This window comes from Eschscholzia californica, unplaced genomic scaffold (assembly GCF_041429995.1).
Source record: "Eschscholzia californica isolate CP2 unplaced genomic scaffold, dmEscCali1.0.p SCAF_2, whole genome shotgun sequence".
NCBI lineage: Eukaryota > Viridiplantae > Streptophyta > Magnoliopsida > Ranunculales > Papaveraceae > Eschscholzia > Eschscholzia californica.
This window is the reverse complement of record NW_028238309.1, coordinates 2749187-2768967: the sequence shown is the minus strand read 5'-3', so window position 1 is coordinate 2768967 and position 19781 is coordinate 2749187. Positions and strand designations below refer to the sequence as shown.

The window sequence follows — 19781 nt, the reverse complement described above, 5'->3', positions numbered from 1 at the left end:
GTTTTAGTGTAAATGTCATAAGTACCCTTCCTATATATATTTGTTCAAAATTAAATTAGTTATAATACAAAAAATTCCACCTCACATGTCTCTCCACCTCACATCCTTCTCCACCTCACCTCTCTCTCTACCTCACCTCTCTCTCCAACTCACCTCTCTCTCTCTCCAACTCACTTCCTCTTCTCCAGCAAGGTCGCCGGCCGAAATTTTTTTGGACCGGCGACCTAAACATAAAAAAAAAAGAAACAAAACTCTTATCTTTATCTGTTTGTTTTGATGAACATTGATATTTCATGCCCGTCAGTGGTGGTTTCTTCTTCTTCCCTTCTCTCTCTCTCTACCCACACTTCTAAATTCCAGCTCAATTCAAACAAACCTTCTATTTCTCTCTCTATATTATCTGGTACAATCTACTTTCTCTCTCTAGTCTCTAGAGAAAGAATACTAGTACCAAAAAAATAGAGAGTGAGATCCAATGCGTTCACAAATTAATCAAATTAAACCCTTTTCTAGTTTCATCTTCTTCATTGTAATTTGGGTTTCTTTCTTATGTGATTTGGGTTTAGCTGGAGACCCTTTTGCTTACTATGATTTTACTGTCTCCTATATCACTGCTACTCCCCTTGGAATCAAACAACAGATTCTCTCTCTCTACAAATTTACATGCTTCTGAATTATGAAACTTGGATCCTCAAAAGGTTTATGAAAGATGAACTTGAGTTTCAGATTTTGCCCTTTTGACATGATATTTAGTGCTTATATTCTTTAATGGGGAAGCTTAATTTTTCTTCTAAATTAAATTGGTTAATGGGAGATGGGTAATCATGGGTTTTACTTGTTTTCTTCTTTCATTTTATAAATGTTGGTATCATTTTGGGTTTAATTTTCTTTTACCATGTTTGCTTGTATGTGAATGTGAATTTTGTTTTAATTCTAGGTGATTGGAATCAATGGGCAATTTCCAGGTCCAACTCCAAATGTTACTACAAATTGGAATGTTGTTGTTAATGTCAAGAATCATTTAGATGAACCACTCCTTCTTACTTGGTAATGTACCATGTTTTTGTTATCTCACATTATTAGTTTCAAACCCTAGTTCAAATCTATCTAAATTCTGCTAATTTTGATTTAGGGATGAACCTCAACATAGGAGAAACTCTTGGCAAGATGGGGTTTCGGGGACAAATTGTCCGATTCCGGCTGGTTGGAGTTGGACTTATCAATTTTAGGTTAAAGATCAAATTGGGAGTTTCTCTTACTTCCCTTCTTTAAATTTTCAAAAAGCTTCGGGTGGGTATGGAGGAATCATTATAAACAACAGAGACGTGATTCCGATTCCATTTTCGTTACCAGACGGAGATATAGCCATCTTTATCAGTGACTGGTACACAAAGGGTCATAAGGTTTGTTGTTTCTCCCTCTTTATATGTTTGTTTTGATGAACATTGGTATGTTTTCTGACTTTGGAATGTAATGAATGTTATAAACATCAATTAAGAGAAGACCTAGAACAGACCAGATATAATACAAGAGATGAGTTTTTTTTTTTTGTCGCCGACCGGAAAATTTTCTGGCCGGCGACCTCGCCGGAGAAGAGGAAGTGAGTTGGAGAGAGAGAGAGAGGTGAGTTGGAGAGAGAGAGAGGGGTGGGTTGAAGAGAGAGGTGAGATGGAGAAGGATGTGAGGTAGAGAAAGATGTGAAGTGGAATTTCTTGTATTATAACTAATTTTATTTTGAAAAAATATTTAAAGGAAGGCCAGTTAGGACATTTACATCAAAAAAATGGGGTCATATTTGAATTTACAGAAAATAGGGAGCCATAAAGGAAGCTGGTCATAAAGTAGGGGGCCAAATAGGAATTAACTCTTTATTTAAACACTAAGATTAGATATTTCTTCACTAATTATGACCTTAATCCTTTCAAAATAAATAAATAAATTATGACCTTAATCCCAAGTATTTCTAATAGAGTAGAAACTACTCTCACACCCTCAAATAACAAGAGTTCTTTTTTTCTTTTCGCATTTTAATGTTGTTCTCTTCAAGTCAATGCAAGGGTATATTACCACCGCGTCAGCTTTCAGAACTTAATCATGCAAAAACTTAGGTCAAGTAGAGATGTTTCAAAAATAATTTCTCTATAAGCTAATCGTCTTCTGATCTATTTGTTTTTTCCTTCCAATTTGTAACAGGAAGTCCTTTGAAGTCGTACATGAAGCTTTATCTTGTTAAGTAAAGACTAGTAAAGAGTAATGGAAGAAGAGGCTACAAGACGTTCTTGATGGATGGTTAATTCTTATCTTATGTAGGTCTGGAGTAAGGTCTACTTTTATAATCATTTTTATTAGTAAAAGTGCATTCGAACCGAAATAAGCACTAGAATCTTGAACAAGATATTAATCTTCACTAGTTGATTTTGAATGGATTTTGAAACTTCTGATCCCTTGTCTCCAAGTTACCAGAACCAAACTGAATAAAAAACCAACTTCAATTTTGATTCCATGACAACAAAGTGTATGCTTTAAGAGTTTGCAATTTACAACTAAATGAGTGATTAGAAGAACAATTTTCGACCCTTTTTCGGGTCTCAATTACTATCAGGGCACAAATAGGAGGATTAGGAGATTAACCAAGCCACTGCTGTGTTTTTCGATCACCTTGACCTCCAACTGCACGACGAATGCTGATCTTCTCATTTGCGTATTTCTCCTGAAGAGATTCGAAAGCATTCATGTCGAGTTTTCCGCTTACAGATTTCCCTTGTTTTCTTCGAGTTTGTTGTTCCCTAATAGACGTCCAAAGTTTCTCTATCGCATTCCTTTGTTGAGATGTGAACCTATTTATATTATCAAAGGCGTGTTTCACCAAAATATCGATCACAGTCTGACACCTGCAGTTAAAACACACACACACACAAACACATATATAGGTATGAGCCACTGTCTGAAATATAAAGCTAAGATTCAATGGGCAACTGGCGAGAAATGGGGGAAAATAAAACAGAGAAATTCTTACCATGGGAGTTTGTAACGTCGTGCAGCGATCTCTAGACAGTGAACGAGAGCTTCTCTCTGTGACTTGAGGAACCTTTTCGATTCTTCATCAGATTTCTTGCTTAGAGCTGCCCCATCTTTCCTTGATTTTGCTGAAAGTAATGCATCTAACCCAAATGGATCGAACTCTACTACTTGATCTGATTGAGAGGAAGCTTCTGAATTGGCCAATTCTTGTTCTTCTTTCAGGGCTTCAGCTTCGTGGAGATCGTCATCTTTTGTTGCGACTGGAAGACTTAATATGGCTTCCTTTATTCGTCCCGCTGCTTTTGAAAACTAGAGATGCACATTAGTTAAAACCCACAATCTCAATAGCCATATAGGTATAGCCACTAAAAGATCAGCAGATAGTTGATTACTATCACATTCAGCAGTTTACGAAATCAACCTCAAATCAGTTAGAATGACATTCTTGCTCATTATTTTGGAAAGAAGTACTAGGAAACAAGACTACAAATAGAGCCTAAACAGGCTTCAAGTTAATCAAAACTCAACTCAAGCACTTAAAAGCTGTGCTAACAGCTAACAGTTATAATAATGTCTATTATAATCGAATAGGTCGCATCTATGTCAAATAAGACCCAACTTCATTTACAAAAGGTGCGAGGAAAGCCCAGAAAAAAATTCGACAGTGATTTGTCTATTTAGAAGTATAAATACAATTCAAACATATACATGGATAAAACAATAATCTGAACATTTTCCAGGAGAAAAATCAAACTAAGAATTCCTACTAAAATCTTCGGGTTAACGACCACATTCATACAGTATTTTGTTGGGTATCTTCATAGGCAATTAGTATACGAGTTCCATAAAAGTATATGAGGATAATAACACGCAAATTTCTCATAAGAGCACCATATAATAATTCTGATCTATTGCCATACAAATAACAAATACATGGGTTAATGACAATTTAGAAGCTCAAAACAAGAAGAGGCTGAGTTTAAGTACCACAAAGCTATCATCCGTGTAAAGATCATTTCCCACCACAGCCCGTGTGGTCCATGCAGTTAACTGATTTTTCTGATTCTTACTAAGGCACTGCAAGAAGAAGAAAGTAAATTCAAATGTATTTGCTTAACCAACATCAAAAAAAGTAGAACTAACAAAAAGAAATGCGAAACACGGGTTAAAGTGTTCAACCATACATCAACGACATCTTGAGCTGCCGAGAATAAGGCGTGATAATCTGCTCTGAGTGATGGATCAGTACAAGCTGCGGTTGACGACATGGCAGCTTCAAGTACGGCAAAGAAGTGATCACTAGTTCCTGGCTTAACACTGCCAGCTTGAATCAATTGCACTGCTAGCTTTGATGCCTTACTAAATTTAGATTGATTTGTTATGTGTGATTTAATCTTTTGCATTGCTTCGATCACTTGTTTTTCAGAGGCATCCACTGTTGTTCTGAAGGACAACTTTTTCTTGGTTGGAGCCGGTTCCACTGAGAAGTGATAACAACACAAGGGTTACTTCAATAACTAAGTGATAAATCACGAAGCAATGGGGATAGAGTAAAAGACCACGGGTATTCATCAAATTCAGTAAGAGACCGAAAACACAGATTTCTGAGAAGCAATACCAATGTTTTAAAATAAGTTTTTATGCCTCAAGGCGATTTTTTTCTCAGAAGGCGAGCCGGCGCCTCAAGTTATACGGTTTGATGTGTAAAAGGCGTAAAAGACGGTAATGTTTTTTACGTTGTCCAACAACTCCAAAATAACAGGTGACTTCAAATGCATAAGTTTTATTGTCCAGTTCAAATACGTACATATCGAGGCACCAGGTGACCGCCTCTTACGCCTTAAACGTTTTCTAAAACATTTAGCAAGAGTGGTGATAAATAGCTCTGAATTTCAATGTGTAAGCACTCAATTTTTTTAGAGTAATGTTGTAAAATGATATGGTTCATTAGATATCATAAACCCTAATCCCCTCCCTAGTAACGATTTAAGTGGATTGCTAACAAGAGGAGAACTAGGTTATATTACTAACTGATAAACAAGTTATCAATTTCATAATTCTTCTCCACTACAATTTGATTGATAAACAAACTAGCAGAAAGCAACATAATTTACTTTAAAAACCCTAAGATTGTGATTGAAATACGTGAAATAAAAGTCATTTCAAACTTGAAAAAAGAAAACCCTAATTGAGAAACAAATGAAATGGGAATTTTACATCAAAAAGTAGGAAATTTCCAACCTTTTGCCAAGAGAACTTCCAAAATCAATAACTAGAATGCTTATAGAACTTCAATTTTAGGTCAACTAATAAATTATATGAGAAGATAAGTGTTCTTCAGTCAGCAACCTAGCTAAGTGATGTGGAGAGTTGAATTACAACATGATTCATGAAAGATGAACAAAATTATAAAACCCTAAGTTTTTTCACAGACGAAGAGAAAGAATGTAAGAGAATTTTCGCACCTTCTGGGTGTGAATCGGGAGGTTTGCTTCGTTTAAGAGCGCTTTTGAGAATGGGAACTGGAGCTGGAGGTGGAAGTGGGGGGATCTCCTTGTGTTTGTCTTTACGAGGTTCCTCCGCCGTAGGTGGTGGCGCGGAAGGAGGAGGTAACCCTGAAAACATGTCTTCCGCCATCATTGATCGGTGAAGCTCGATCTCTTCTTCTTCTCTTGTAGCTCCTCCCGAGTCCGACTGTATTAACTCGGCCAAGACTCAGAAAACGCTGCGACTCAATTATGTGTGTGAAATAAAAATATCACACACACAAAAACGGGAAACGTTTTCCTATGACGGGAGAAAAGCAAAATTTTCTTTAGAAAATTGTGAGGAAAAGGAGCGCCAACAATACTTTTGAAGATGTTCTTAAAACTTCTGTCTTATGCTATTATGGAAAGTTTTGAAGACGCTACAAGTAGCATCTCCGATGCAAAATCCAAAAAGATCTCTAATTGTTCTATGTGTCAACTTTTTATTGAGATTCTCACTCTTGTGGCGGAAGTAGAAATCTTCAACTCTTTTGTGTCTACAGTAAACTCTAAATTTATCTTATTTACTTACATGTCGTAGTTATTTTTGTAAAGAAATAAATAGTTAGTTAGAAAATATAGAAGACTCGATTTCTATTGGTTGAAATTCAAATATTGATGAGTTGGACAATTAGAGATATCTCGAGAGGACACTCTAGAAATGAGATATCTCTATTTCACCCTCGACACGTCATCTTAGAGATCCAAATAGAGGGTTGCAGAAAAAAACTCTAAAAATCATACGTGGTACTCGGAGTTTCTAAGATTGAGTGTTGCATTGGAGTGCTCTAAGTATTAAAGGCAACTCCGCAAATTTGAGAAAAACTTGGTGTTGTAAAGAAGGGCTTTTAACACTTTTAGGGGGTGCCTCTAGAATTTCTCTAGCAATATTAGAAGGAATCGTTGATACATCATGACAATATACTACAAAGATCATGAACACTTGGACTCGAGGATCAATAAAATTATCCGCGCATGTGAATCAAAGTTACAACTTCTAAATAATTCATGAGAGTACTGACCGACTGACCTATAAGTGGTTGTTTAAATCCTCAACCCTTTCTCCTCCTGATATTATGTAGATTTCAAGCCCTAAGTTTTTTTTTTTTTTTGAATTGTTGACCTATAAGTGGAAGACCATACCTCTTACTCTCTAACCAAAGGTTGTTGGCTCAAGGCAGAGTTCACGTTTTTTGTGTTTTTTTGGGTGATTGTGGTTAAGGAGAAAATGCTAGTAGGTAGAAAAACTCAAACTACTATCATGAAATGACAAATGAAAACAACAATAGGTTAAATCAAAGAAATAAACTCAATTAATGGAGTGAGCATATGAGATAACAAACTTTTATGTTCGACACCAAACTTGAGATCTAAGAATATGGGAAAAACGAGATAGTTAAAATTCTTGACCTAACTTAACTTCAATCTTTTCTGGCAGACTTTTTTTCACATTTATTTTTCCTTTTTCTACCCTAGACACCTAATTTGAGGGCAATTGAAACGACTGGCATATTTATACAGTCTCATCTAACCTTAGCATGTACAAAACCTTTAAACACAACTTTATAGAATTGCATAAGTTTTCGAGGTCGTATAAAAATGTAAAGCACTTACCAAATCTATTAGCAAGTAAGCAACTCAACCTTTCAACAAATTAAAAATTAAGCAACTAATCCACTTGGTACTTTTCTGACTTTGACTTCAAAGGTTAAAGTTAGAATCTCCACTAGCTATCCCTTTCTCTTCTTGAGTCTTTCTTTTTTTTTTTGTTGAAAGTTCTTTGAGTCTTTCTTGATCACTTAAAGAATGTATGAAAAGTAAATTTATCTCAAGTGATATAAAGTACCAAATTCCACTGATTTTTAGCTTTCCTAAAATCCCTCTTTAATCCATTTTAGCTTTTTCTTTTTTGTTCGAGATAAACTTAACTGGTCCGAGCCCAATTAACTATGTTGAAAGTGCTTCAAATATGGGTTGATGTCCAATTGATGCGTGTATTCTGATTTGAAATTTTGGCATATGACCAGTTTGCTCCAGTCTTATAAGGAGTTTTTGTCCACTATACCCAGAGAAAAAAAAATTGATTTGGGTAGTTATGACATTTACGTACTACTTTCAAGTTTCAATAATGGATTAATTTCTTTGCACTGGATCTTGATCTCAACACTAGCTAGAAATAATGATTCACTCTTAACCCTTTATTTAGGATAGCTTTCTTTAACTTTTGACTAAGTGGACCTACAGAGAAAGTAAAATTGATAATTGTTTGATCTCTTAGCACTTGATCTTGATCTCAACACTAGCTAATCTAGTTAGGAGTTTCACTTATTTTGAACTTTGAAAGGGTATCTAAGGTGATGTTTGTTTTTCAGTTTTTCTCTCTGATCTAACTCGTATGAATCGTCTGAATCAAATGGACTCAAAATCATCACGGTATCGACCCTTTCAGATGAGTCAAAAAGGAATAAACAATCAATCCATCTTCGCTAACCTTGGTCTCTTAAATAGAGATTAATAGCGAAATAAACTCGAATAATTAAGGTGAATTAGTTGACCAAATTTCCAATAAGAAAATCAGTACAAATGAGATATCCACAAACACAAAAGCTTCTACCTGAAATGATTTTCCCTCCATTCTCAAAAACACCATCCTTTTCTTCTTCTTCTTCCCACTTCTCTTACAAAAAATCTTAACATTCATTCTCTGTTCTTGAGTAGTTCAATTGAGTTGGACTAGAAGGTTTTAATAGTTTCAATCTGCTTATCAGCTTCATAAATCAAGGTTCAAATCAAATTCTTAAACGAATTTGTTCTGAATAAGTGAAGTCGATTTCAAAACTATTTTTTCTCCATCAAGACCCAGAGATGGTTGCAGAACCATGGATTCAAAAGATAGGAAACCAAGTAAGTAATAATCTCAAAAGTGCCCTGCTTTTCGATTCTTCGAAGAAAAAGAAGAACAAGAAACAACCTGAACATAAAGAAATAATCGGAATTCTTTCATTTGAAGTTGCAACAATCATATCAAAAACTGTTAATCTTCATAAATCGTTAACAGATAAAGAAATTTCAAGGTTAAAAAACGAGGTATTTGAAATTGAAAGTATAAAAAATCTTGTTTCTTCAGATGAATCTTATCTTATCGAGCTCGTTCTTGTTGAAAAGCTCGATGATTTAAACCATATCGCTTCCGTTGTTTCTCGATTGGGAAAGAGATGTATTGAACCAGCATTACAAGGATTTGAACATGTTTATGCTGACATAATGAGAGGAGTTATAGATGTCAAGGAATTAGGGTTTTTGGTTAAGTATATGGAAGATACAATTCAAAAAATGGAGAGATATGTGAATGCAACGTCGAATCTTTATGATGAAACGCAAGTTTTGAATGAATTAGAACAATCGTTGAAGAAGTTTCGACAAACTCCACATGAAGAAACTTTATTCGAACAGAAATTGATATGGCAAAGGCAGGATGTTAGACATCTTAGGGAAATCTCTCTATGGAATCAAAGTTACGATAAAGTTTTCAGATTATTGGCGAGAACAATCTGTACAATTTATGGTAGAATACGTTTCGTGTTCGGGGACTCTGGTACAAGGATTGAATTCTCTTCTGTTTTAAGCTCTGAATTTACTTCTTCACCTCCTATTCAGAATCAGAGCGGGCAGCTTTTTCCGAGCAGAAGTTGTCATACTCATATGCCAATACAACCCGTTCCAAGACGAACAGATGCTTATAATCCTGGACATATCGAGAAACTTTCAATAGAGAAAAGAGGAACAAATTCCAGGTTAATATCACATAGATCTTTACCGACTTCATTTCATCCAGAGTATATGAAGTTTCAATGTGGGTCTACTCCTAGCAGACTCTTTCTCCGTTGCTTCAGTTTGAATTGTTCAGCTTCATTAAAACTAGATAATGACGCTGAAAATGAAGTTCCAAGTACCCAAGTTTCGAGTTTTTCTAGTGCTGCCAATGGGTTAAGAAGAGATCAAACTTATCGTCCTGATTGCTCGACTCAAATCGAAGAATTAGGCATCCCTTCCAGTGAAGAACAGAGAAAACCTAACTCTAAGGTAGCTAGCAGGTCTCAGTTTGTCTCCAAGAGTAGGTTAATGCTCAATGCCCCTCCTTTCACTGTGGGTGGTTCTGCTCTTGCATTACATTATGCAAATGTGATTATCGTTATCGAGAAATTGCTTAGATACCCGCATTTAATCGGTGAAGAAACAAGAGATGATCTTTATCAAATGCTACCAACAAGCTTAAGATCATCTCTGAAATCAAGTCTGAAGTCTTACATTAAGAGTATATCGATTTACAATGCTCATCTTGCTCATGATTGGAAAGATAAACTCAATAAGATATTAGTATGGTTTTCACCGTTAGGTCATAATACGATAAGATGGCAAGCGGAAAGAAATTTGGAGCAACAAATCGTAACGAGGACAAATGTTCTTCTACTTCAGACATTATATTTTGCAGATAGAGAAAAAACAGAGGCAAGTATTTGTCAACTGCTAGTTGGATTGACTTATATATGTCGGTACGAGCATCAAGAAAATGCTTTATTAGATTGTGAAAGTAGTTCGGATTTTGATGATTGTGTGAATTGGAAAGGACAAGAAAGTTATATTTGAGTTGATGTTTTCCATACTTTATGTTCTTAATGTATGTAAATTCCTATTGTTGTTTCGTGTAATACACTAATACGTATAGACTATAGTTAACATTTCGTGTATTTTATCAAACCCATGATCCATACTTCCATATAACAAATAGATGCAATAATATAACAAAATTCGAACTTTCATTTCATCTCAAACTATCCCCGTATAAGCGCAATAAATAGAAAGACAGTAAAGTTTCATTATCATCAAGACATGCCGTATTATGTTCATAATCAGAGGCGAGGATTAAATACCGCGTTATAAGGATTTCACTTCGTTGTGCAGAATAACATACCAATGGATTTAGAATCGAGGCGAGGATGCCCATATCAGGAAATAGTAGTCAATGATTAAAGCTTAAATTTTATGTCTTTAACTCGATCACACGACTTGAGGAAACTTCATGAAGAGATACTGCATTGGAGAAAAAAGACATATTAATACTATTTCGTTTTAATAATATGTATGTAACATCATAGTTTAAGGACTGTCATGGAGATTTTGATTCAGTGTTTAAGTAGTGTACCTCGAACGATTTTCCAGATCTTTCAAACTCCAGCATGCTCAGAGCAACTTCACAGCTTTGTGAAACAATAGGTTCAGGGTCCTTGGTGAATTTCTCAAGAAGTTCCACACTTTGGTTATCTAGAAATGAAAGAGAGCCCAACAATAAACAAGAAAGTTGAAGACAGAAAAATAGACCAAAAGTTCCATGGTGGCGGGAAGATCAACGAAATATCTAATAGTCGAATTGAGTAAAAAAAGGAAGAATATATCGGGTGGCAACAATAAACCGAAACAGAAGTTATCTAACTACAGAAAAACCTACCAAACAATTGCAACAGTTTCTATATGATTGTATAATTCATAATCTAGTTACATATCTCCTTTATGGGCCGGATACAGAACTAGAAAAAAGAAGCTTTTTTAAGACAATACCTGCAATTGAACCAAGCGCTTCAGCAGCTTCGTGTCTGACCATTGGGTGCTCATTCACGTCCTCAAGTATTCTTGCTAAGGTAGCACAAGCAGCTTTATCTTGAAGTTGACCCAATACATATGCAACCTGTAGTGTAAATAAGTATCAGTATAACTAGCAAAAACATACAAAAAAGGGTTTTTATACGTAATCACTCGCGTGAACGATAACAATAAGTGGAAGTTAGCAAAACGTATTATTTTTCTGGGAGTTTTCCACTTGGCATGTTTAAGTTCTCGGTATGCATAATTTCAAACTTAGATCCAAAAAGAATTGAAGCAGGCAAAAATTCACCCTATTTTAAGAGAAATTAACACATCGAGCAACTACTGCACCTCAGATTCAACAAAATAAACATAGAATTTAGATATATTGGACAACCTCATGACGAAGGAGAGCACTTCCTGCACCCAGAGAATCAATTATAGCAGTGACAGCTGCATCTCCTCCATGGTTTCTCAGTGCAAAAAGAGCTGCATACCTCTCGTACATGCTTTTTTCTTCATTGAGAAGGACTTCCCTTAAATCAAACAACTCAAACCACTCACTACTAAGGCATAATAAATTGTATAAAAGAATAAGAATATAGTTATTCGTTAAGTAAACCTTAGTTGATCAACAGAAGAACTAAAAGAAGCGGGTGCTGCTGGATCAACTGATAGAAAAGGCGATGATCCCATCATTGATTGCTTGTCATTGGGATTAGTTCCCTTTTGTTCTTCAATACGACTAAGAGCCAATTCACACGTTTCTCGCACTTCTGGAGCAGGATCTGATACCAAACTCTTCTCCAAAAGGGCGATATTACCCTCTAAACCGATCGCTCCAAGAGCTTCTGCTGCCTAATATATAAGAAAAACAAAACAAAACAGAATCATGAATAAAGACAGACATGGATAGTAAAACAACTAGAAGTTTTTATACGATAAATACGAAGTTCGAACGGAAGAAGGTACCTCGTGGCGGACTATAGGATGCAAAGAGAAATCCTCAAGAACCTCCTTCAAAGCAGGAACAGCATAAGCATCTTGCATTTGACCCAATGCAAATGCAGCTTCATGGGCAAGCAAATTGGAAGAATCCCTAGTTGCTATAAGCCCAAAAAAGAAGTATTCATGAACAAAAATTCCACCAAATAGAAGTCTCGAAAAGCTTCCAAAATGTACTTAATACAATAATCTATTGGAAAGTATCTTCAATTAATACCACATACTGATTAGATGAATTATTTTAGGGGGAAAAAACAGATTTTTTTTTATAAGAGCAAGTCTATTAGACTCTTAATTAAACAAATTTGACAAGAAACACAAATCAAAATACCTCTTTTTTAGGTCAAAAACTAAAAAGCACTAACTAAAAAAATCAAATTAAACAAAATAAAAATTGAAGTGATGAAAGAAAATTGGGGAAAATTGAAATTCATGAAGAAGAAGAAAGTTACCAAGAACAAGGGCTTCACGAGGAGCATCCCCACGAAGGTTTCGAAGAGAGAAGAGAGCTCTGAAACGCTCAGATATTGGCTGATTTTGATCCAGTAACCGTTCGCACAGAAACTTCTCTGTTTCGGGATTAGACTCGAAAGCCATCAATTCAGCCCTATAAAGAGATACTATTCTAATAATCCCTTCGAACTGTGTTTATGATCAATCCTCTCTCTCTCTCCTAATTCAATAGTTTCAGATTTTGGAGCAGTGATGGGATGGAGCTCAGGGACAATAGAAACCCTAGCTTTTTAGATGGAAGTAAAGCTTGGCGCGAATATATTCGGAGGGAGTGTTTGGTTATAATCCTTCCCCGGTCCTAAAGTGTCATTAGTTCCAGAAGGGGTCCCGGCCACCCAGCGTATTCATTCGGATTCCATTTCTTTTTCTTTCTTCTTTATTTTCTTGTTAAAGATTAATTTTTCACTTTCTTTTTCTTCCTTTCTTTTTTTTCTTTTCGAACACTTTGCATCTTTTCAACAAAAAAAAAAAAAAAGAATACTTTGCATCTTACAAATATGTAAATATATCATGTGTTGATGGTTTAGTGAATGTGTAGGGATAAGTTTGTTTTGTACGCAACACAACCCAAGTTGCGTGAAGTTCAACAGTAAAATGTACATGGTTATTTACGTTTTGTGTAATGTAATAAGATAACGATGTCATACAAAATGATTTTTGTAGTGAATCCCAAAATATAGTATACGAAAAAAATGATTTGTTTGGTACATTTCAAAATTTGTTTTTGAACTTTTAGCTTATTTTGTGTTTTATAGTTGACTTATGGTACTAGTAGGGTCTATATTTCGGACCTTCAACCAATACTTGATTTTTCCTTTTCTTTTTTTTTTTGTTGAAAGTAGGTTTTAGCCTTGCTTATTCATTTAAAATTTTCTAGTACAATTGAGGTTATTTCTATTTCTATCACTTACAAAATGCTTTGCAACAAAAAGAAAAAAAAACACTTAGAAAATGCGTTGTGGGAGATCCACTTCCTCACACCTTGTACAAAGTTTAAGCATGAAAGCTTCTTGAGCTAGTTAATGAACAATCTAATTGTGCTCTATAGGGATGGTATAAAACTCCACCTTATCAAATAAGTGTGATTCATTATGAATATCATTGATTATATTTTGAATTTGTCAAAGAATACTAGTATTCTACATTTGACAATAGCATGTATAATCGAGCTTGAATCTCCTTCTATCATGACTCGCCTTTGTGAATGGTTTTTAGCCAACTTCAGTCTCATTAACACCGTTTTTGCTTCAATCTCAAGACCATTTCCTCCAATATAGAACTCAGTTGTAGCGGCCTTGAATGAGTTTTTATAGCTTCGTGTAACCACAGTTGGTGCTACCTCTCCATTTTGTGTGATCCATCCACATCTATCCTTACTCCATCTTCCATCATCACAAATTCACAACCCTTGTTGGTTAATGTGAATTTTCCATACAACCCTTGTTGGTTTTTTGAATTATTTTCCATATTTATATGCGCGTTGTCCTCATTTTCCTTTACATTACTTTCATAGACCATAAACAAGTGCCTCTTTAATGGTTTTCAACACGTTGGATTTTTCATTATAAATAACTTTTATGTTCTTTGCCTTCCAGATTGCCAAAATTAAGTAAGCAATCATCTTGACTCCTTCATCATCTCCTATGTTTTCAATCCGTTCTCTTTATTTTCTCTTGGATGGTGTTATTTTTTTTCAACCAATAGCTTAAAGGAGATTGAAGCCAGTTTTCTTTTGCAAACTGACACTTTTTAAAGAGATGGTTGATGTCTTCCTCGAAGTCATCACACATCGGACGTAGTTTGTTTCTACATTATAGAATCAAATGACTTTCAGTCTAATGGGCATCGCATCGTTCAACACTCCCCAAATAAACATTTGTACTTGTGGAATGACCTTGAAATTCTTCCATAGTTTTTGACATTTAAAATCTGAAGGTCCACCGATAATGCTTGTCGAACTTGAAGGTTGTTGTGACACCATGGATTTATATAAGGATATCGCAATGAATATCCATATAAGATTGTGTTCACTGTAGAAAATTTTCTAATAGAATCTTCATAAGTTCACGAGCTAAAACTGTTGTTTCTCTGGTTCTCTTTAAGATAATAAAAATTTAATCTTTCTGTTCAAACAAAACAGAGTATAACCACTTTGGTTTTTTTATTTTTTATTTTTGATAAAGAAAGAGTTATTTTCTCTAAACTAATTGAAAGGAGATGAAAACAGTGATTATCAAAATGAAAAGTAATATATATATCCGAGTCGAGGATACCCCTGTCCTTAAGACAATTTACACCTTGTATATTATTACCAACAGTAATGGTGTATGTCTTCCAGGATAAAAACGGATTACCTATCAAGTTAAAGATGGTACCTCTTAGTTATGATAGTCTGACGAACTTTGTAAGCAATGCGAACTTCTAAACAATGATCCTTAAACTCTGATGCTTGAAAATGAATGCCCAGAAATGCTGAAAATTAATGATTTTTTTGCTGAATTCTCATGGTATTCGTATGGGTGCCTATAGACGAATGGATGTTTCCCAACAGTCATATTTGACTGTTGGTTTTCGGGTGCCATATTGACTGTCAGATCTTAACGGTTCTATTAAGATCCCGCGCATTGAACGCCCTCCGTTAGATCATCAACGGATCTATCTTAAGAGCGCCAAACATCCTGACCGTCAGATCAAATTTATGAGGGCGCCTCTAAAGCGCTCATTCGCCCACGCCGCGCGTGCGTGGTTTGGGTGGTGCAAACCACGCGAAGCACCTTTCCATTTCAAAGAACATACCATAAATATATGGAAGAGTCTATATAAGGAAATAAAACTTCTCCAACATCATAAATGTGGTACTAAACTCTAAATCTCGGTTTAGAGTTAATGGTACCCATACCAAACTAATTTGGTAATAACTCATTCATACGGAATCAGATTTGGACAAAATTTAGGTTTAAATTCAAGAGCTCGACGAGACGAATCCAACGAGACGTCTTGCTCGAGATTCTGATGAATATAAGTACCTAAAATTAAGGAAAACCGGTCCAGTTACTTTTGAGCTAGGTACCAATTCCAACAAAAACCCTATCAAATACTTGATTAATTAGTGTTTGATTCCACCTCTTTGTATGTTGGTGGATCAACTGTATCACTGTATATAAATACGGAATCGGATTCAGACAAAATTTAGGTTTAAATTCAAGAGCTCAACGAGACGAACCCAACGAGACGTCTTGCTCGAGATTCTGATGAATATAGGTACTTCAAATTAAGGAAAAACCGGTCCAGTTGCTTTTGAGCTAGGTACCAATTCCAACAAAAACCCTATCAGATACTTGATTAATTAGTGTTTCATTCCACCTCTTTGTATGTTGGTGGATCAACTCTATCACCGTATATAAATTTGGAATTTCATCATGCTCTCGTATTCGTATTGAGCCGTTAGATAATCCTCTCCTATGTAAAGAGGGTGTAAAGACAATTTTTTTTATAATATGCTAGATTTTCGACCGCCAGAATCCCGACTGATTTAAGTGCACACACAATAAAAGGAGTGAAATAAATATAGTTTTTACCTCTAAATCCTGTCCGTCCATGTAAAAAGCAGGAATCATCATAGGGATGGGGAGAATAACAGTTTTCTTTCCTTAATTCTCTCATTGTCAGACTGTCCTAAAGCCATTATTGTCCAAGTTGAGAAAAGACTAGTCAACAGGAGGCAATTCTGTTTTGAGTTTTTTTTTTTCCATTAATAACGGACTTGAATAATAAGAAAGAGAAGAAGAAACTGCTATAATGGAACGTTACAATTTAGAAAAACAGCCATGAATTGTTTTTAGATAAGGAGCCGTTGAAGAGGTGACTACAGCTAGGTAAAAAGCAGATGAGAAAGGAATCAAGCAAAACGAATAAGCATGGGAAAATGGTAGATAAGTTGTTGGTTAATTAGGGTTTAGAATAGCTAAACAGTCAAAATTTCAAACCCTAAATAAAACAAGATCAAAATCATTGTGAAACCCACAACCTACACATTAACTACTAATTAAATCCTTTTTTGGGTTTTAAAATACTAACATTAGAAAATGTTAAAATGTCAAAGTCTAGATCAAATCAAGATTTCTCATTTTAAATTTAGGTCTTTTGCTATCTTGAAGTACTTCCTCACTTTAAATCCAAACAATTGATTTTTGTTAAGTCTGATGTGTAATTTATCGATGAGTAGTGATAGAACGATCGAACTGCTAGGTAGATTTGGGAGAGAATACCAAATCAACGCTTGGATTTTCCTCGCGTTCTAGGTCATAAATCAAGAGGAAATTGAAGAATTAATCCCACCCCTTGATTTAGGATTCCTTCCCAGCTCTACCTAAGAATTTGGTGGCTAGATCATTTTCCTCTGTGGAATGTTATTTGTACAAAAGATTTTAACTTAAATGATAATTCATGTTTAATAAAAATAAAAATAAAAAGTTAAAATTTGACTACCGTTATTTTACCATAATAACTCAGCATCCCAACATGTCAGGAATTAAATCAAGATCTTTTTTTCACTCTTTACATTTCCTCTAATTTATCTCTGATGAGAAATTTTTGGTTAAGTGTTGGTTAATTAGGGTTTAGAAAACCTAAACAGTTTTAAACCCTAAAATAAAACAAAATCAAAGTCATTGTGAAACCCACAACCTACCCATTAACTAATTAAATGTTTTAATCTCTTCTCGGCATTTGTTGAGGTGTCGGGACGTGAGAAAACGACGTGCACCCCACTTGCCCATGCGCACGCGACCCCACAAAACCCTAATTTCCGAGAACCCTAAAAAGGATTGATAGACAAGATAAAGAAAGAGTTTGAATTATAGAATTCAAAGAGAGAGAGAGAGAGAGAGAGAAAGAAAGTAAAAAAATGAAACGGAAGTTCTTCAACCCACTACCCAACTAAACAAAACCTAGCTAGGGTTGTTGTTGTATCAGTTAAATACTTAAAAAGATTTCATCCTTGTTAAGAGTTTTTTTTATCTTCTCAAACAAAACCTAGAGTTTTTGTTTTCATTAGATCATTCATGGGTTTTCTTTCTCTTTTCTAGTTTTGATCATCTTGTTCATCCTTGTTGAAGTTGTACTAAAAAGGGTAGTAGTTGTAAATTAATTGGATCTCAATCACTGAAAGCACGAATCACAACAAACCATATAAAATTTCTGTTTGGAGTCTGTCTAGTTTTTCTTGTTCCGCAACATCTTTCATAGGTAATTACAACTTTAAGTTTGTGATTTCTATCTGTTTAGATCTTTGATTCTGTAAAACTGGCGAACCGATGGTGGACAGGACAAGTAGGGTTACCAGCAGGGATGGAACCCTCATCTGGTGTTATGAAGAATCAAGATCAAAGTGGTGGTGGAATTGATGAAGATGAAGATAGATCAAATGAAGATGAACCAAGAGAAGGTGCAGTTGAAGTAGGAACAAGAAGGCCAAGAGGTAGACCACCTGGATCGAAAAACAAACCTAAACCACCTATCTTTGTTACTCGAGATAGCCCTAACGCTCTCCGTAGTCATGTTATGGAGATCGCCGGTGGTGCCGATGTAGCTGAAAGTGTAGCTCAATTTGCTAGGAAACGTCAAAGAGGTGTTTATGTACTAAGTGGAAATGGAGCAGTAGCTAATGTTACTCTTAAACAACCAGCTTCACCAGGGGCAGTTGTGTCATTACCCGGCCGGTTCGAGATACTATCTCTCTCTGGGTCTTATCTTCCCGGACCAGCTCCGCCTGGTTCGACCGGATTAACGGTTTACTTGGCCGGAGGACAAGGGCAAGTAGTGGGTGGGACAGTGGTTGGGACGTTGGTAGCTTCCGGTCCGGTGATGGTTATTGCAGCGACGTTTGGGAACGCGACGTATGAGAGGTTGCCGTTGGAGGAGGAAGTAGATGAACAAGATGGAGGAGGAAGTGGTGGTGGTGGTGGTGGTGGTGGAGGTGGAGTAGGGATGGGGAACTCCCCACCAGGAGTTGGGAGTAGTAGTGGTGGTGGTGGTGGTGGTGGAAGTCAGCAACAGCAGCTGGGTGAACTGTCAGCAGTGCCAGTTTACAATCTGCCTCCAAATCTGATCCCTCATGGTGGACAACTGAACCCTGACGCTTATGCTTGGGGTCATACACGCCCACCTTTCTGACTTTCCACACCAAGAGGAACAAACAGAGAGAAAGAAAGAGAGAGGCATCTAGGGTTTGTTTAGATAGATTATTAGAGATGTTGTTGTAATTGAAAGTGGGATGGAAATGGGGAGAAGAGAAAAATTATGAATTATGAGGTTTTATATGATAATCATATGTATGTATATTTTAGTATTGCTTTTTTTTTTTTCTATTATGTCCCTCTTTCAAATCACTATTAAAACTAGTTTAAGTAGTAATCCATCTATCTATTTGTTTTTGCATTATTTCAAATGAAGTTTGTTTTTCTTCTTTTATATGATCTATTATTCTATTTATAATAATTATAATTACTTTTATGAACTCTTTTAATTAAATTACATTGATGTTGAATAATCAATCATTGAACCCACAAAAATTAAGTAGTTAATTTATGTGTTTCTCAAAGTAACTATATTTATATATTTAGTATTATGTAATAACCTAATGTTTATGAATATGTTTGCCCTAGGAGATGTATATTATACTTTCATTATAATCATCATGGTTGAGTTATTTTATATTTTGTTGTATTAATTATTATATATATATTCTCTTTTGGTTTTTTATTCTTATTCTTTTTTTCAAATAATTGATGATGGCTATTAAGTCAAGGTTTATTTGTGATTGATGGATTAGATGGTTTTTAGTTGAATATTGTTTAGGGCAGGTGCAACTGTGCAAGTGGGTTCATGTAATGATCTTTAGTTATTTAAATTATAGGGTTTCCTTGAAAAAAAATAAAGAAAATTAGGGTTTCCAGCTTGTCTTTATGCTCAAGAACAACTGGCTAATTAACAAATTTTCATATAGAGAAGTGATTAAAAGAAGGTGTTTCTTACATTGTCAATAGGAACCCTTTACTTACACTCATTTTAAGT

The 19781-nt window shown here is 35.4% G+C and overlaps 3 protein-coding genes and 1 pseudogene across 4 annotated transcripts; 2 read left to right on the top strand and 2 right to left on the bottom strand.

The window, feature by feature from the left end:
* Positions 1 to 2471: 2471 nt before the first annotated feature.
* LOC147555249 (nucleolar/coiled-body phosphoprotein) lies at positions 2472 to 5754 on the bottom strand. Its single transcript, XM_086663128.1, has 5 exons — positions 5487 to 5754; positions 4206 to 4501; positions 4009 to 4098; positions 3017 to 3330; positions 2472 to 2891 (listed from the first exon to the last, which is right to left on the bottom strand). The coding sequence occupies exons 1-5, from the start codon at positions 5659 to 5661 to the stop codon at positions 2627 to 2629; spliced, it is 1140 nt and encodes a 379-aa protein (XP_086519254.1). The 5' UTR covers positions 5662 to 5754; the 3' UTR covers positions 2472 to 2626.
* Positions 5755 to 6875: 1121 nt separating this feature from the next.
* LOC147555248 (uncharacterized) lies at positions 6876 to 10367 on the top strand. Its single transcript, XM_086663328.1, has one exon. The coding sequence runs from the start codon at positions 8415 to 8417 to the stop codon at positions 10194 to 10196; it is 1782 nt and encodes a 593-aa protein (XP_086519454.1). The 5' UTR covers positions 6876 to 8414; the 3' UTR covers positions 10197 to 10367.
* On the bottom strand, positions 10350 to 13193 carry LOC147555247 (ARM repeat superfamily protein). The gene is made up of 7 exons (XM_086663329.1): positions 12647 to 13193; positions 12162 to 12295; positions 11812 to 12047; positions 11587 to 11725; positions 11166 to 11292; positions 10753 to 10871; positions 10350 to 10640 (listed from the first exon to the last, which is right to left on the bottom strand). The coding sequence occupies exons 1-7, from the start codon at positions 12789 to 12791 to the stop codon at positions 10608 to 10610; spliced, it is 933 nt and encodes a 310-aa protein (XP_086519455.1). The 5' UTR covers positions 12792 to 13193; the 3' UTR covers positions 10350 to 10607.
* A 4366-nt stretch (positions 13194 to 17559) lies between these two features.
* On the top strand, positions 17560 to 19121 carry LOC147555246 (AT-hook motif nuclear-localized protein 20 pseudogene; annotated as a pseudogene). The gene has a single exon (XR_015234775.1). The product of XR_015234775.1 is annotated as an AT-hook motif nuclear-localized protein 20 pseudogene (transcript).
* The last annotated feature ends 660 nt before the right edge of the window (positions 19122 to 19781 follow it).

Bases quoted from the DNA above. Each gene is read 5' to 3' on its own strand.
- LOC147555249 (XM_086663128.1), bottom strand. From the start codon at position 5,661: ATGATGGCGGAAGACATGTTTTCAGGGTTACCTCCTCCTTCCGCGCCA. The intron at 4,099-4,205 runs GTATGGTTGAAC...TTCTTCTTGCAG, and splicing joins CAGCTCAAGATGTCGTTGAT to TGCCTTAGTAAGAATCAGAA. The intron at 3,331-4,008 runs GTACTTAAACTC...GTGCATCTCTAG, and splicing joins ACACGGATGATAGCTTTGTG to TTTTCAAAAGCAGCGGGACG.
- LOC147555248 (XM_086663328.1), top strand. From the start codon at position 8,415: ATGGTTGCAGAACCATGGATTCAAAAGATAGGAAACCAAGTAAGTAAT.
- LOC147555247 (XM_086663329.1), bottom strand. From the start codon at position 12,791: ATGGCTTTCGAGTCTAATCCCGAAACAGAGAAGTTTCTGTGCGAACGG. The intron at 12,048-12,161 runs GTACCTTCTTCC...CTTATATATTAG, and splicing joins ATCCTATAGTCCGCCACGAG to GCAGCAGAAGCTCTTGGAGC. The intron at 11,293-11,586 runs GTTGTCCAATAT...TTTACACTACAG, and splicing joins GTGCTCTCCTTCGTCATGAG to GTTGCATATGTATTGGGTCA.